Raw genomic sequence first — 18,184 nt, forward strand, 5'->3', positions numbered from 1 at the left:
CCCATGATTTTGGAATGAGATTTTTGACGAGCAAGGTGTCCACATACCTTTGGTCATGTAGTGTAAGTGTTTAAAGATTATAACAAATGAAATAAAAAAAATAACTTAAATAAAAACAAATACATTTGTTCTCCAATGAGGGGGGATGGTAGGGGTGTAAAATGTGTTACACTCAGTCTGTACAGTATAAACATTATACGGGTCCTCCTATAACACTTAGCAACCTTATCAAACAGCTCTACAAATATGCCACCTGCCAAGTACAGTAGGTGAGAGAAATAAGCTTTTGTGCGTATGGATCATTTCTGTGATCTTTTTATTTCCACTCATAAAACACAGGACCAACACTTTACATGTTTCGTTTTTTATTTTAGTTCAGTGTATATTATTATTGTGTGTCTGTGTGGGAAGGGTGGGGTTATGTCCTCCTCCCGTTAGTGTTTCCTTGGAACAGGTTGTTTGTCAAATATAAATAGCTCATTAATAATGATTTGATGGGGGTTGAAAGGTGTTTGCAGGGCTGCAATATATAAGGGGACAAAGTCTGTGTTCAACCAAACTTATACTGTAGATCTACAGAGACATCATGAGAGCAACTGCAGCCGTCCTATTGGTCCTCTGTCTCCTGACCATCAGTCACGGTAAGTTACCATCATCTGAAACATGCTTGATCAACTTGGAATTGATCATGAAGTTGGCTCCATGATTTCATCCCCCTTTTTGTTGCTGTACTCTACTGATGTGTCTTTGATCTGGTGTCTCCATAGCCTGGGACTGTCAGATTGTAGTGGCTATCAAGAATCTGATGCAGATAGATGCAGGACTGGGACAAGTGGTTGCTACGGACACAAGTCAAACCCCCTACTACCTGGTAGGTAATGAATGGATCCGCCTGCCTGGTTCCCTGAGGCATATCACTGTAGGACCAGCAGGGATCTGGGGTGTCAACAACGGAAACCTCATGTTCAAGTATGTGGCCGGTAACTGGGTTCAATTTGCAAGTAAGTGGAGAACATTACTAAATTATGAACCCAGAGAACACCTGCTTCTTAACTTCTTGATTACCATCAGGGTAAATTATACATGTTAACATTATGCCATTGTAGGTCATTTGGATGTACCCACAAATGCATACTCTCATACTTGTTTTCTTGTCTATCTCTGTCTTTGTGGTCTTCAGCCAGTGTAAAGCAGCTGGATGCTGGGGGGGATGAGTTTGTTGTGGTGGCCAACATGGACTATGTTCCAGGGTGTCTTTCAAGAAGTGCCTCACTTGGCTTCATGGGTGCTGACTCATCCCTTCGAGGGATAATGTTGCCAGGAGCTGTGAAGTATTCTAGTTGCGGACATTTTGGGTGCTGGGCAGTCAACAAGAATGATGATATCTACTTAATGAGTGTAAGATCTGGGAAAGAGTGTGAGAGCTGGAGTAGAGGATAGAGAGTGTCAGTTATTTTAAAACTGTTTCATATTATAATTGTTGAAATTGTCCTAAAACCCTGATTGAATCTGTTTGTTTCCAGTTGAATCAAGACTGCCAAAACAACGGGTGGAGTCACATTGACGGCAAGCTTTCCATGATTGAGGTGGCAACTGATGGTAGTGTCTTTGGGGTCAACTCTGCAGGCCAAGTTTATACCAGGTAAGGTTGCTACTGAATTATGTGTATGGTTCCACCCTTTCACCCCTCAACATTATTAACTTGAAAATGACTTGTAATAAGATCGTATAATAATAATGATAAACCTTTATGAATAACTCTGGTCCTTACAGTACATGCTTTGTGAAGCACTTTACACAAAAATGTAAACAGATGCACAAATAAAATCTGGTAAATAGAAATCAGATCTAAATGTATAAGACTTATAAAGAAATGTATACAGAGTGTACAGTAAAATTAGCAAAGGTTGGGTATCCTTTAAAGCTACAGTTTGGGATTTAAAAAACAACAACTTGGCCATCCCACCACTTGTTTTGGTAAACAGATGAGGTATGTAGCTAGAGAAATGTAACCATTCTCAAATTAATACATGGGGCTACAGATTGAATCAATATGGATCCATGAGAAAAAAATGTTTTTAACTACACATTTTTTTTTAAATAACATTGTTTAGAAACAATTTACATTTTTGCTTCTGAAGAGTCATACGTTTTTTTTAAAGTTTATTTTTTTAAGGGGTGGATCAGCTTAATATTGCGGAAAGATCGTTGCTTCCATCAAAGTAATTGTCTGCATAATTTCCAATTCCCCACATATTTTTGGGGTAAATATATATATTCATACACGCATGCATACATGTACACATACAGTATATACATACATATACCTATATAAACATACATACTTTTTTAAAGAATATACCTTTATTATTATTCCCCGCAAACCCTTCCACCGATCCCCCAATTGGAGTAAACTAATAAACACTTCGGCTTTTACCTTCAATTTATACATCTTATACACATTTTACAGACACAGTCTATTTTACAATAGTTATTTTTGGTTTGTTTTTAGTCCTTCCTCTATTTCTATTTGTAACTGTGCTATTTCACAAAAGTTCTGAACCTTTATACATTTTACAGACCCCGTAGGTTTTACATGGTTTATCTTGTTATTAGTCCCACCCTTCAGCTCCATTCAACTCCTCCCATCCATCTCTCAACACCATCCATCTTGGATTTCTATTTGCAATATATTTTTCAACTGTGCTGTGATGCTTCACAAAATAATTGAACCTTTCTATTCTCATAGCTTCTACAGATTGTAAATTAAAAATAAACATTTTTGCTAAAATAATTATTATATTATTGATTGATTATGGCTTTTCAAATCACCCAGTATTGCTATCTGCAGCGTTAGTTCTAGGCAAATGTTGCAATTCTTCAGCCATTCCTGGACCTGTGACCAAAAACGAGCTACATATGGACCATACCAAAATAAATTATCTAATGACTCTGCCTCCTCACAGCAGAATCAGCAGAGTTGGGAAGATTGTATCCCCCATATATATAACATTCTATTAGTTGCAAGAATTGTGTATAGTAATTTAAATGTTAAAATTTGAAGTTTTGAATCCGCCGTTGTTTTGATTCATAAACCATGTGCCATGGAATGGGTACATCCAAAATCTCTTCCCAACTATTTTGCAATTTATATGGCACAGCTGTCAGTTTTTGGTCCTTAAATGAAATTGGTGAATGTTTTTATTTATCACACTTTTCTTTAACCATTTATGTTCTTTAATACAGGGCCGAAATACAAGTTCCTTACTTTTTTCCCCTTCTACTTGCCTCTTCCATTTTTGTGGTAATGCTGCAATTAATTGGTTGTAATTTTGGGTAGAGCAGACATTTCCATAGTGTTAGCTGCATGTGTGACATAACTCCACCAGTCCTATTTATGATATCATTCACAAAAACTATACCTTTTTTTAAAATGTCTTCAAAAAATAGATTTTTTTAAATCAATTAGTATATTTGAATTTAACCACAATATTTGTTGTATTATTTGTTCTGTCTTTTCAGGTGGATTAAACTGAAATTGCAACCAACTTTCTAAGGCTTGTTTAAAAAATAAAGATATTTTTGAGATTATTTTCTTTTCAAACAACCGAAAGTGGGCAGGTGTAATATGAAAAAGGCCCTTCTTGAACATAGGATGAGACATTCGTACCAATTTACTAGAGAACCAGTTTGGATTTAAGTATAACTTTTGTATGAGTGATGCCTTTAGTGAGAGGTCTAATGCTTTAATATTTCATAATTTCTGCCCTCCGAATTCATATTCGTTCTATGAATAGACCCTTTTCATTTTATCTGGCTTGCCATTCCAAATATAATTGAATATTTTATGTCCATATAATTTAAAAAGCAGGTCACTAGGTGTAGGCAAAACCATAAGCAAATAGGTAAATGGTGATATGACTAAAGAGTTAATCTTAACAGATCTAATCTTAACAGCTAACATTTCAATGGCAATAATAAATAGATATACCGATAGTGGACGACCTTGTTTTACTCCTCTAGATAGTTTAAAACTTTCTGAGATATAGCCATTATTTACTATTTTACACCTAGGGTTACTATACATAACTTTAACCCATTTTATAAGAGATTCCCCAAAATTGAAATATTCTAGGCATTTATATATGAACTCCAGTCGTACTTTATCAAAAGCCTTCTCAAAATCAGCTATGAAAACCAGGCCTGGTGTCCCTGATATTTCATAGTATTCTATTGTTTCCAGTACTTGTCTTATATTATCTCCGATGTATCGTCCATGTAAAAAAAACTGTCTGATTAGGATGAATAATATATGACAATACTTTTTAAATTCTATGCGCCAAGCATTTGCTCGTATTTTTGCAGTGAAGTGTAAGAGGTCTCCAATTTTTTAAACGGACTGGATCTTTATATATACCACTTGGGTCCTGTTTCAGTAATAATGATATCAGACCTTCTTGTTGCGTACAGTGATAATCTACCATTTATATAGGAGTGGTTAAAACATGCTAATAATGGTCCTTTGAGTATATCAAAAATATAATTGTATACTTCCACTGGTCTGCCATCCAGCCCTGGAGTTTTCCCATCCTTAATATTTCCACTGGTATGGCATCCAGCCCTGGAGTTTTCCCATCCTTAATACTTCCACTGGTATGCCATCCAGCCCTGGTGTTTTCCCATCCTTAATACTTCCACTGGTATGCCATCCAGCCCTGGAGTTTTCCCATCCTTAATACTTCCACTGGTATGCCATCCAGCCCTGGAGTTTTCCCATCCTTAATACTTCCACTGGTATGCCATCCAGCCCTGGAGTTTTCCCATCCTTAATACTTCCACTGGTATGCCATCCAGCCCTGGAGTTTTCCCATCCTTAATACTTCCACTGGTATGCCATCCAGCCCTGGAGTTTTCCCATCCTTAATACTTCCACTGGTATGCCATCCAGCCCTGGAGTTTTCCCATCCTTAATACTTCCACTGGTATGCCATCCAGCCCTGGAGTTTTCCCATCCTTAATACTTCCACTGGTATGCCATCCAGCCCTGGAGTTTTCCCATCCTTAATACTTTCACTGGTATGCCATCCAGCCCTGGAGTTTTCCCATCCTTAATACTTCCACTGGTATGCCATCCAGCCCTGGAGTTTTCCCATCCTTAATACTTCCACTGGTATGCCATCCAGCCCTGGAGTTTTCCCATCCTTAAAGGCCCCAATTCCCTCAAGCAGTTCCTCCTCTGTAATTTGTCCTTCACATGAGTCTTTCTGAACAGATATTAATTTTTCATTATTATTTGGAAAAAATCCATACAATTAATTTCAGTTAGTGGAGATGGAGGAGCCTGAAATGAAAACATATTCTTAAAGTACTTTACTTCCTCTTTCAACATATAATTAGGTGAATCATGCGTGACTCCATCATTTGTAACAAATTTTAATAAAAACATTTTGGTAGCATTTCTATATTGAAGATTTAAAAACAATTTGGTGCATTTTTCCCCATATTCCATCCAGTTCGCTTTATTTTTATAATATTTTACACAGGATCTTTCTTGAAGAGTCATAAGTTATATTCTTAAAAGATCAATGGCTATATTCAATTATTAAAGTCCAAAAATGTTTTATAAACTTTGAACGCAAACCCCACCCCTTTCTTCAACACAGAGACGGCATCACAGCCAGTAAACCAGAGGGCACTGGATGGAGCAATGTCCCAATGTACATGCCAATGAAGCACGTGACCTACGATCTGGGCCGTCTTTGGGTCATCTCCAATTCTGGCTTCACCATGGTGTGCACACATTAGCCTCTCCTCTGCACGTTTGGGATCTGACAAGCTCACTTGCTAACTCATTGATCTGTCTGTCTGGAACAATCTCAATTCTCAACAATAATTCACAAGAATCCTTCACTCTAAAACCTATTGCTCTAACTATATTTTCAGTACTTTATCTCTATCAAAAATAACCACTGATCTTAATGATTACAAAATAATTTATCAATGATATTTTCTTACACAATTTGACAAGCAACAGCGTTATAAAATTGTATTATTGATTAACACTTCAATTGAATTTTGCCATGGCTGCTATTTGATCGTAGTGTAAACTTGGCCACGGTCACGATCCACATGGGTTTTGCTGTGCTTCAGAGGTCATCAATAGGATTGAATGGAATCCTTGTATGATAATTTCCTGCAAATAAAGCATTAATTTTGAAACTCATTTTAGTGTGTGTTTGAAATCATATTGAACAGGGGGATTTAAGGTAGCTCTGCAAAGATCCAGTTAAAGATCTGTTTTGTGAATCTTCTTACTTAGAAAGTTTAATAAGACTACAGTACTACAGTGTACAGGAACTGGTGAACCTTTAGTTCCCTGATGCATAGTTTGATTGACAGGTGCCTTATGGATGTAGTGTCAGGTACATATTTGACAACACCTTTTACAGTGTGCTCTATTAAAGATGTGTAACTACCCACTAATCACTACATTACTCTGAGGCAAATGTGTAATTTATTATTAACAAATGACTAGTTGCCTAGAATGTAAACATATTGCTCTGTAAATAGCCTGACTAATCCCCCCCCCCAATACTGAACATGTATTGACACGCAGCCGAGGGGGACACCTGCTTAGAACTTCACAAACACTAAAAGATCAATCTGGGTCATTTCCAGCTGTTCGGTGATCATTTCAATATACCAGAGTTATAAAGCCTTCACTCTTAGAAATAAATGTGCTATCTAGAGCCTTAAGTGTTCTTCGGCTGTCCCCAGTGGAGAACCCGTTGAATAACCCTTTTCCAGGTAGAACCCTTTCCTCATAGGTTTCTACTCGTTCTAAGCATTTAGAGCGTATTCATTATATAATTTTCATGGACTGTTTCAGTGACAGCATGGACAGCTACATGGAGGGCTATCTCCATATTATATTCTTCCTTTGACACCAAAGCCTAATGAGTAGAGCTCACAGACAGTAAGACACATAAACAAAGCACAAAGAGAATAACACATGAGTAGAGTACACCGACAACAAGGAGGATGAAATTACGGAGCAAAACACATGATCAATTCCAAGTTGATCAAGCATGTTTCAGATGGTAACTTACCATGACTGATGACCAGGAGTCAGAGGACCAATAGGACGGCTGCAGTGGCTCTCATGATGTCTCTGTAGATCTACAGTGTCATGACGTTGGCCTCTTTGGGTATAGCAAGCCCCATCCCCATCTCCCTGCCTCCCCCTTGCCTCCTTCAACTAGGTTGCTGTGGTCAGAGACATCGTAAATTCCTGAGGATCTCCTCATGGACACACAGTATAGAGAGAGTAAATTTTCATAGAGAACAAAGTAATTCCTTCCACCTCACAGAACTTTCATGTTCCGGAGAAGGTATAAAAGATCGGTGAATAATCCAGCTATGAACTGGTCCGTTTGTCACAACTTGGGGAAGCTCATGGGAGACGTTGTGTCCACATTACCATAACGCTGTTTATATAATAGCCTCAGATATGAGGTTTACATCTAATTGTTGTATAAGATGAATGAGTGAGTATGATACTGTTTGTAAAATTGTGTAATATGATTTTGGACTGTTTAATGGAAGGAAAACTCAAAAAGGGTATTGGAGTTAACTAAATCAGAGGACCGCTCCTGAGCCCAGTTAGGGTCAGGTGTCCTGGGACAGCCCTTTTCTGCCATTCAGAATAAAACCCAACTTTGAGAAATTATCACCAGACCATGTTTCTCTCAATCACGGGAGTACAAAGGTTGTAGACCATTGCTGAATCTTTTAACCATACCACATGGTTAAACTCTTAGACTATCGATACCGACAGAATAAGAACAAGTCTTTGATATTAATTACTACTCTGCAGCTAGGATTTCGGATTTATTGAATGCGAAGAACGACAACCGCCGAAACATACATTCTATAACACATGTCACTCTGAACTATCCCCTCTAACCACAACCGAGAGAGCGAGGGAGACGGACAATTCTACGAAAGAAACAAACTTTTCACAAGCGATCAAGATGACACACTGAGCGTAAATATATATATTGATTGCAATTGTTCCCGAATGAGTGAGCGTTCATGTGTAAAGGATTAGCATTTCAAATGTTATAATTATCACTCTGTAGTGACTTCTTAGTCGACCCCCACTTCCCCTTTTGTCTAACAAGCCGCCATGCCGGTTTAGCCCACTAGGGCACATTCTCCTATCATTTCATGTAACCACATTTACCTTGTTTGTTTGTTTGTTTATGAATTTCTGTGAATTACTTAGTTAGTAATAAATAAATTTTATAAGACAAATAATGTATGGATGACTCATAGTGCAGACTGGGTTTGTGCAGATAACCAACAATTTACGACGTTTGGAATGAGACTAACGTGAGGTAAATAATTAATAATTAATTCGAAGACTAATTGGTCAGATAAAATATCTGAAAGGTTATTTTAGGAAATGATAACTTTGTAATCTGAATATTTTTCCTTGGTGCCCCGACTTCCTAGTAATTACGGTCACATGATTAATCAGTCTAATCACGTAATACTAATTACAAAGAATCTTTGATAAAAGTCTTCAGTTAATGATTGTAAAGACACGACAACAGTACACTAGACTTCAATTATCCCCTTGAAGGACTTTGCACTTTTTAGACCTGCACACAGCTTCTCGTGATGGCTTCCTGTTTCACCTCTTCAATGAAGACTTCGTATCCGGGAGAGAGGAGGGTTGTGTAATGTCACCTGGTGCTGAAGCACTTTTTTATTTTCACGTTTTCTGTGTATACATGTTCTGAGTACGTTTTCTGTGTTTACATGTTCTGAGTACGTTTGCTGTGTATACATGTTGAAATAGTGCCTATAGAAAGTCTACACCTCGTGCATTTCTTCTCATTTTATTGTTTTACAAAGTGTGATTAAAATGATTTTTAAAATGACATTTTTGTCATTTCAAAAAAATAACAAGGTAAATGAATGAAAAATAAAACACGAATGACCTTGATTAGATAAGTATTCAACCCTCTTAGTCATTAGATGGTAGAAGCACCTTTGTCAGTGATTACAGATGTCTTTCTGGGTAAGTCTCATAAGAGCTTTATACACCTGGATTGTGCAATATTTGCCCATATTTGTGAAAAAAAGGTGCTGTCAAGGTGTTGGGGATCCTGGCTAGACAGCAATTTTCTTGCCATAGATTTTGAACAGATTTAAGTCAACCTCTAGCTTGGCCACTCAGGAACATTAACTGTCATCTTGGCAAGCAACTCCAGTGTAGATGTGGCTTTGTGTTGTAGGTTATTGTTCTGCTGAAAGGTGAATTCCTCTTCTGTTGACTGGTGTAAAGCAGACTGAAACAGATTTTGCCTCCCATTTCTTTTCATCCTGAAAATCTTCCCAGTCTTTGCCAATGTCAAGCATACCCATACTATGATGCAGCCACAACCATCATGCTTTAAAACGAGGCAGTTACTCAGTGATGTGTTGTTTTGCACCAAACATAAGGATTTGCATTTAGGCCAAAACGTGTATTCCTTTGCCGTGTTTTTTGCAATTTTACTTTAGTGCCTTGTTGCATATATTCTGTATATTTGTATTCTTCTTTTCACTGTCATTTAGATTAATATTGTAGAGTCACTACAATGTTGTTGAGCCATCCTCAGTCTTGAGCATCTTCTTGCTTTCTCTGAAAAAATAAAAACGACTAAAATTGTCAAATAAGAAAACTCTGGCTGACTAAATTATGCTCAAACGCTCAAACGCATTCCATGCAACCATGAGAGATTCAAAACATACAGAAACAAACTAGATCTAAATATTAAAACAACCAAAAAGTATACTATGTTAGTGAACTATTGAAGCACAAGACCAATGTGGGGCACTATCAATGAAATCCTTAATAAAAGGATAAAACTCAACTCCCTGCCCAATGAATTCCTAGTTGACAAATCATTGACTTCTGATGCAAGAGAGACAGCGCACAAGTTCAATCTGTTCTTCACAGAAATTGGGCTTACTTTAGCAGACAGAATTCCATTCAATAGAGAATTCCATCAGAAAAACAATATTCCAGAACCCATGTCTCTACCATATATGGTTTAAACATTACATAAGATTTTACTCTTGAGAATTTAGCATGTTTAGAGGGAATGAAACATTATCACAGGCATGATCAAAAATTGGTCACTTAAGCAGTAATAACCAAGGCGGTGTGGTATATGGCGTTGCGTCCTGCATAAGAACAGCCCTTAACCGTGGTATAATGGCCATATACACTATAAACCCCTGAGGTGCCTTATTGTTATTATAAACTGATTTCGAGCAGTAAAAATATATGTTTTGTCATACCTGTGGTATACTGTCTGATATACCATGGCTGTCACCACTCAGTTTATAAGATGAATTAATCAATCACTGTACATGCAAAAGCACAGCAAGAAAAAAATATATTAAAACAAACAATTCCAAAAAATTAATTGCAATAGAGAATGCTGGCAAATATGATAATGATGGGCGTGGTCAGACCAGCTTGACCAACATAGACGAGCATGGACCAGCTTTGTCCTCAGCATACCAGCATCACCATTATTATGTGTGTCCAAAACACAGTGAAGGCTGGTCACCAGGGTCCAAAACACAGCGACAGCTGGTCACCAGGGTCCAAAACACAGAGAAGGCTAGTCACTAGGGTTCAAAACACAGCGAAGGCTAGTCACCAGGGTCCAAAACACAGCTAAGGCTGGTCACTAGGGTTCAAAACACAGCGAAGGCTAGTCACCAGGGTCCAAAACACAGCGAAGGCTGGTCACTAGGGTTCAAAACACAGCGCAGGCTAGTCACCAGGGTCCAAAACACAGCGAAGGCTAGTCACCAGGGTCCAAAACACAGCGAAGGCTAGTCACTAGGGTTCAAAACACAGCGAAGGCTAGTCACCAGGGTCCAAAACACAGAGAAGGCTAGTCACCAGGGTCCAAAACACAGTGACAGCTGGTCACCAGGGTCCAAAACACAGCGAAGGCTAGTCACCAGGGTCCAAAACACAGCGAAGGCTAGTCACTAGGGTTCAAAACACAGCGAAGGCTAGTCACTAGGGTCCAAAACACAGCGAAGGCTAGTCACTAGGGTCCAAAACACAGCAAAGGCTAGTCACCAGGGTCCAAAACACAGCGAAGGCTAGTCACCAGGGTCCAAAACACAGCGAAGGCTGGTCACTAGGGTCCAAAACACAGCGAAGGCTGGTCACTAGGGTTCAAAACACAGCGAAGGCTAGTCACTAGGGTTCAAAACACAGCGAAGGCTAGTCACTAGGGTCCAAAACACAGCGAAGGCTAGTCACTAGGGTCCAAAACACAGCGAAGGCTAGTCACCAGGGTCCAAAACACAGCGAAGGCTAGTCACCAGGGTCCAAAACACAGCGAAGGCTGGTCACTAGGGTCCAAAACACAGCGAAGGCTGGTCACTAGGGTCCAAAACACAGCGAAGGCTAGTCACCAGGGTCCAAAACACAGCGAAGGCTGGTCACTAGGGTCCAAAACACAGCGAAGGCTGGTCACTAGGGTCCAAAACACAGCGAAGGCTAGTCACTAGGGTCCAAAACACAGCGAAGGCTAGTCACCAGGGTCCAAAACACAGCGAAGGCTGGTCACTAGGGTCCAAAACACAGCGAAGGCTGGTCCAGTTCAACGTGGAATCAAAAAGGGTTCTCTTATGGGGATAGCCGTTTTTTGTATGGATGAATTGATCAATGAATTAACCTATTTCAAGGCTGTAGTCATGAAGATCCTACCAGCATGCTGTTTGACAAAATCCATTAATGTGTAGAGAATCAAGATCACCAGTGGGCGGGAGTTCCTTTTGTATTAAATTTAGTATACAGTTTTTCTCCATTAACCTGGTATTATGAACAGTGGGAGCTTTACACTTTCTTCAATTGGCAGACACACTTTCCCAGGATTTGGAAAAAGTGGATTTGTACAGAATTCTAATCATGAAAAAAAAACAGTCAGCCAAGATAAATAAGGAAACACTTCAAGACAGCCTTGGAACGCATTTGTTTTCTCAAGGTGTTGTTTCATCTGACCATGCACGGTAGGAGCACTCTTGGCAGCCATGTTAACTTTAAGAAGAAAATTGAAATAGGAATAATCCTTGCCACCACACCCTTCTAGACGACCTGTGACTAAAGCAGCGTTTCCCAAAATCGGTCCTGGGGACCCAAGGGGTGCAAGTTTTGGTTTTTGCCCTAGCACTACACAGCTAATTCAAATAATTAAAGCTTGATGATAAGTTCATTATTTGAATCAGCTGTGTTTGGGTAGGACAAAAATCCAAAAAACGTGCACCCGTTGGGGTCCCCAAGACCGGGTTTGGGAAAAGCTGGACTAAAGACTATAGTGCAGGGGTAGGCAACCCAGGTCCTGGAATGCTGCAGGGGACTCATTTATCAACCGTGCTTAGGCACAAATCTGTGCGTAAACCATGAATTTCCACGCAGAAAATGTGTGTAAACTTACAAACAACCATGACCATGCCTATGCACGGTGCCAAGTGGTGGGACAAAGGAGGTTGCTTGTCAAACATATATTTTCCCATTCTATGCTGAAAATGTGTGAAATATTGACAATAATTAAATCATTTTTCAATGTAAATATATTTCCACTGTGAATTCATGCAACACATCTTGACAGGCTATAAATAATTTCACCACATCAGTGTATTAGTTATGATAATAATCCACATAAAGTCCTGTCATTTTTAAATTAGAGGCAGGTGTGAAAGTGAAACCATTGTGTCAATACTATAAAAGACTGAGATAATGGGAGATCCAATGAGACTAAGATAATGGGAGATACAATGAGAGACTGAGATAATGGGAGATCCAATGAGACTGAGATAATGGGAGATCCAATGAGACTAAGATAATGGGAGATACAATGAGAGACAGATAATGGGCGATCCAATGAGAGACTGCGATAATGGGTGATCCAATGAGAGACGGCGATAATGGGCGATCCAATGAGAGACGGAGATAATGGGTGATCCAATGAGAGAGGCTGATCTTGTTCTGTTGGAAGATGTGGCATACGCTGCATTTCACAGAGAGAGTGTTTTCAGAGACTGGTGGGACTTATTTAACAGAATGTACAGATTGGTTCATCAGATATCGTTTACCAATTGTCCAACTGTTGCCTGCCTTATAGCCACCTGATGCTCCACGACAGCACCATGCCAGCCAGTGTTCTGCATGCCCCAGGTGCCCTGGATTTTTAACAATGTTCGGTACAGACAGGGACAACAGGGAGGGTAGCAGTTGTTCTGCCTCAGGTTCAAGGAGTCATGCCATTTCACTGAAACTTCCCCAGAGATGGTTCCTTAGCCACTGAAGATCTTCCTCTGTGGGCTCTTGGGATAGAGGGTTGTAGTCTTCGGCTTGGTATATGTCTTCCACTGACTGCACCTGGTTAGGCACGGCTGGCTTCCTCCACTCGCATTACACATCTGTACAGCCGATTTTGTGAACTGGCAAAATAGGCTGCATGGCTAAACTCATGAGGTCCACTGAGGCATTTGCATGTGATAGAGAGAATCCTCAGGCCACCTATAGAGAAATGACAAGAGGAAGGATGTTACGTGTCACATGCCTTTCAATGCATGACTGTGAACACCTTGAAATGCATTTGTTGTAAGAAATGTGCTATATCAATAAAGTTTGATTTGACTGATGACATTACAGCTGTAGAATATTTAATAAACTGTCATTTTCACACGGGGACAAGTAGTTTTTCCACAAACATTTAATTGATAACTTGGGATTTTATTACTTGATATATCAATCGTATAATGGGAAAGATCCTATAAAACATTCTGGAACTGAGTCATGACTCAGAGTCATAATGTAAGTGTGGTATCTGGGGTAATTCGGTTAATGATGATATAATTGTTTAAGTGGCTGTTTCCTTGTAAAATGTTGACAGCTGTATAAAACACATTATATTGCTAAGATGCTCATACTTAACTTCATAGCTACACACCAACACAGGATAAACTTTATCCCCTCACTATAGCTGCACTTCTCCACATGTCCAGACTTCTAGTGGTCTTCTCCACATGTCCAGACTTCTAGTGGTCTTCTCCACATGACCATACTTCTAGTGGTCTTCTCCACATGTCCAGACTTCTAGTGGTCTTCTCCACATGTCCAGACTTCTAGTGGTCTTCTCCACATGTCCAGACTTCTAGTGGTCTTCTCCACATGGCCAGACTTCTAGTGGTCTTCTCCACATGGCCAGACTTCTAGTGGTCTTCTCCACATGTCCAGACTTCTAGTGGTCTTCTCCACATGTCCAGACTTCTAGTGGTCTTCTCCACATGGCCAGACTTCTAGTGGTCTTCTCCACATGGCCAGACTTCTAGTGGTCTTCTCCCCTTTTAATGCTCATATGCGCATCATTGAAAAAGGCCACAAGGTCTGAAATAGACACCAAAATAGACATACAAAGTCGACATACTGTACAAACAATTATCTAGGTTAAGTAAACCAACATTTTTTTTGATCTACTGCTCTGTATGGCTAACTAGCTAAAGTGTAGTCAGTGGCTAGCTAAGACAGAGAAAGGGGAAGGAAGAAGTTCAACACTATTTTTTCAATACAGAACATGGATTCATCATGGATTGGGCAAACGTTTCTGATCACGCCAGTGTTGGCTAGAAATTACGTGCAGGGGCTTCCTGCAGGAATAGGTAGTCTTCCTGAGGTCTTCTCTGTTGCTAATTAGCATTTTGAAAATATTTTAAAGAAAAGTTGAGGCGAATATTGATCAAACTAATCTTGTCCGAGAGAGAAATACATGGTTATCAAAACGTCACACCAAGATAAGCCTACACCAATCACATAGTGAATTTTACAAACACGTCAAATGAAGTATGTGAAGAATGGAAAAACAATTGGAACCATTTCCGTGTCTGACCATTTTATGGGTATTATGATGCGTCCACTGTGCCAGACTATACCACTTTTGTACTTAGCAACCTCATCAAACAGCTCTACAAATATGCCACCTACCAAGTACAGTAGCCGGGTCACAAAGGAAAACAACAGAAGCTTTAAAATCACTTTTATCATGGTATTGTGATGTAGTTATGTCATTGAGCTGTTCTTGTCTATTAATGTTCTGCATTATGTTGTCGTAGCATTGACTATCATTAAATGTGAAGACTGTATATCAAATCTCTATGTGTAATTTAATTACGAAATTAAACTAATCATGTAACTTTAACTAGGAAGTCGAGGCACCACGGGAAAATGTTTAAAGAGCATTTATTTCCCGAATGAACTCTTCCGATATTTTCATATCTTATCAATTACAGTCACTTAATGTATTATTACATCATTCTCATTACTGATCGTCGCAAACCCTAGGAAATCGTCACGAACCTTAACATAAATCATGAATCAGCGATATACAAATTGGCTTAATTATTTATTTACTAACTAATCAATCACAGAATTACATAAACACACACACAAATAGGTTATACATTGGTTACTGACATGATAGAAAAGTCCCAAGTGGGTTAAGCCGATATGACGGAAAGGGGTGGGGATAGCGCAAGAGCGGGACACTCAAAGTTTCTAGCTACACTCATGGAAATGATAATACTTTTAAAATGAACAACTGCTCATTCGAAAATAAACTTCAATTGACATATTTACGAGTGTATGCCTTTTGTCCCTCGCTGATTGCTGGTCCATATGCTGTATAGTCAATCATCAGAGAGTCTCTGGTTGCGTTCCCTAGAAGTCCCAAGGTCTTTTGTGGTTGTAGTTGTTATAATGTATACTTCGGAGTACCATTCTGAAATGTTGTTATGGGATTCATTTACCCAACTAAAGTATTTAAACAGCTGCAGCCTGAATAATTGTTCTTTAGTTTGTCAATTTCTTGGCCATTTCACCATGGGAATGATCTCCACGTTCTCTGGTCTCGTCCTTTGGTAGAGTTGTAGTTTAAACCACTTCACACACCAGTGTCACCCGCCATGTTTTGGTCTCTAGAGTGATAGCCATTCCAATGTGGGGACCTCATCCCGGCGTTATCTGGACTCTAGTTTGTAGATTTCTTAACCATTTGAGATGTCCGGCTTACCGTGGGTCTCTTTGGCATCGAGTAGTACTTCTTCTCTGTTGAAAGTTTCAGAGTTCAAGCCATTTCAACGTGGGAACTCCTGCCCCTGCGTTTTTGACTAATGTAAAATGTGTCAGCAGTCCTTTATAAGCACTCGCCTTGGAGGGCGGTTCCATCCCTTTTGTCCCAATGTCTGTGCTCACGTGGGCGTGGTTACTGACTGGGTAAAACTACACGAAAGACAATTCTCATTTAGGAGGCTAACATCATATTACATTTTCTCACAAATAGTTTCATATTCAATCATATATTTTATACAACCATCAGATGCCAACTCGATAATTGAGAAGTGTACACAACCAAAGATACAGTAATGTGTGTTAGCTGTCCTTCATGAGAACACCACATGAAACAAACTTGACATGACAGTTCTTTAAATGCCCATGGACAATTCCCACATTCTCAAAAATAGAAATATTGTTTAATTCTTCAATTTTGGGGATTAGGAGCTTTGGCAAGAAGAATGCCTTTGTTCTCCATAGGCTCTCTCCCTCAATACTCTATGGCAGTGAAGAGAGTTTCTCCCAGGAATTTATGAGCGTTATGAAACCTGTGGTGGGAGAGAGAGGGGGTGAGCTACGATATAAACCCAAAAGGGCCACGTCGTGACAATGTCATGTTTCATGTTTTGTGTGGACCTCAGGAAGAGTAGTTGCTGCTTTCGCAACAGCTAATGGGATCCTAATAAAAACTTTATTAATTAAAACTTAATTATTGTTGAATACAATTTTTTTAAGGGCTTGAAGGGCATTCAAGAGTGTGCATTATTTCTCTATAGCACACAGTATATCAGCATGGTAGATTTCAATGGCAAATTCATGCCTACATGTTCTATGTTTGAGCTGCTTTTGCGCCTGCAAAAGTCAAATTGAAAACCTTATTGGCCTTGTTGAATTCGATTTTCATAATAGCAAGCTAGGACTGATGGTTTGTTTAGCTAAACTGGTAAGTCTCTGTTTGGTTACTAAGACAACTACGGTAGCTATCTAGTAAACTACTTCAGTGGATGTTGAACACAATTCTACCTATAAATGAACACATTACTAGCAGAAAAATGTGTTAGTTTACAGCAATGTTATTACATGGATAATCAACTCTAGGCTCTGTAAAATAATGCAACTCCGTGGAAGGTCAGTTCCACGCCGCTAGTTCCTTCCACGTTGTTCATTATTTCTCATAGAACGCATATCCCCTCGTTGATTATCCCTTACATAACGCCCCCAAAAAGTCTGTGGTGGTTATAGTGTTAATATCCCCATGTCATCAGTAGAGCCTTCTGGGAGGCTTTTTCATCAGGGTGTAAAAACTTTTGGGCATGGTCATGTTGCTCACAACACAGATTGGTTTTGCTGTGCTTCAGAGGCCATCTTTTATAACCTATTCCGGCTCTGGGGCTGTTATTCCCTACACCACATATAAGAGATGTACTGGTGGTGTCTGTACGAACAATAACTGTAACCATGCTTTCACTGATCACACAATGAATTGTTGATAGTATGACCATCTATCTAAATAATCATTCACCTTTATTCCTTGATTAAATCATATCAAATGTTGTGTGTCACGTGTTATGTGTCACAAAGTAACAAATAACTAAAGAGCAGCAGTAAAATAACAATAGCGAGTTCTATATACAGGGGGAACCGGTACAGAGTCAATGTGCGGGGGCACCGGTTAGTCTAGGTAATTGAAGTAATATGTAGATAGAGTTATTAAAGTTACTATGCATAGATAATAACAGAGAGTAGCAGCAGCATAGAAGATGTGTGTGTGTGTGTGTGTGTATGTGTGTGTGTGTGTGTGGGTAGAAGGGGTAGAAGCTGTTTAGAAGCCTATTGGACCTAGACTTGGTGCTTGGTACCGCTTGCCGTGCAGTAGCAGAGTGAACAGTCTATGACTAGGGTGGCTGCAGTCTTTGACAATTGTTAGGGCCTTCCTATGACACCGCTTGGTATAGAGGTCCTAGTTGGCAGGAAGCTTGGCCCTGGTGA

General features: G+C 39.4%; 1 protein-coding gene across 1 annotated transcript; it reads left to right on the forward strand.

Annotated features, from left to right (window-relative positions):
- Nucleotides 1–505: 505 nt before the first annotated feature.
- LOC116364064 (fish-egg lectin-like) lies at nucleotides 506–6,223 on the forward strand. The gene is made up of 5 exons (XM_031817320.1): nucleotides 506–641; nucleotides 768–1,001; nucleotides 1,181–1,398; nucleotides 1,524–1,642; nucleotides 5,664–6,223. The coding sequence occupies exons 1-5, from the start codon at nucleotides 587–589 to the stop codon at nucleotides 5,803–5,805; spliced, it is 768 nt and encodes a 255-aa protein (XP_031673180.1). The 5' UTR covers nucleotides 506–586; the 3' UTR covers nucleotides 5,806–6,223.
- Nucleotides 6,224–18,184: the final 11,961 nt, after the last annotated feature.

This window comes from Oncorhynchus kisutch, unplaced genomic scaffold (genome assembly GCF_002021735.2).
Source record: "Oncorhynchus kisutch isolate 150728-3 unplaced genomic scaffold, Okis_V2 scaffold988, whole genome shotgun sequence".
In the NCBI taxonomy this organism is placed as follows: domain Eukaryota; kingdom Metazoa; phylum Chordata; class Actinopteri; order Salmoniformes; family Salmonidae; genus Oncorhynchus; species Oncorhynchus kisutch.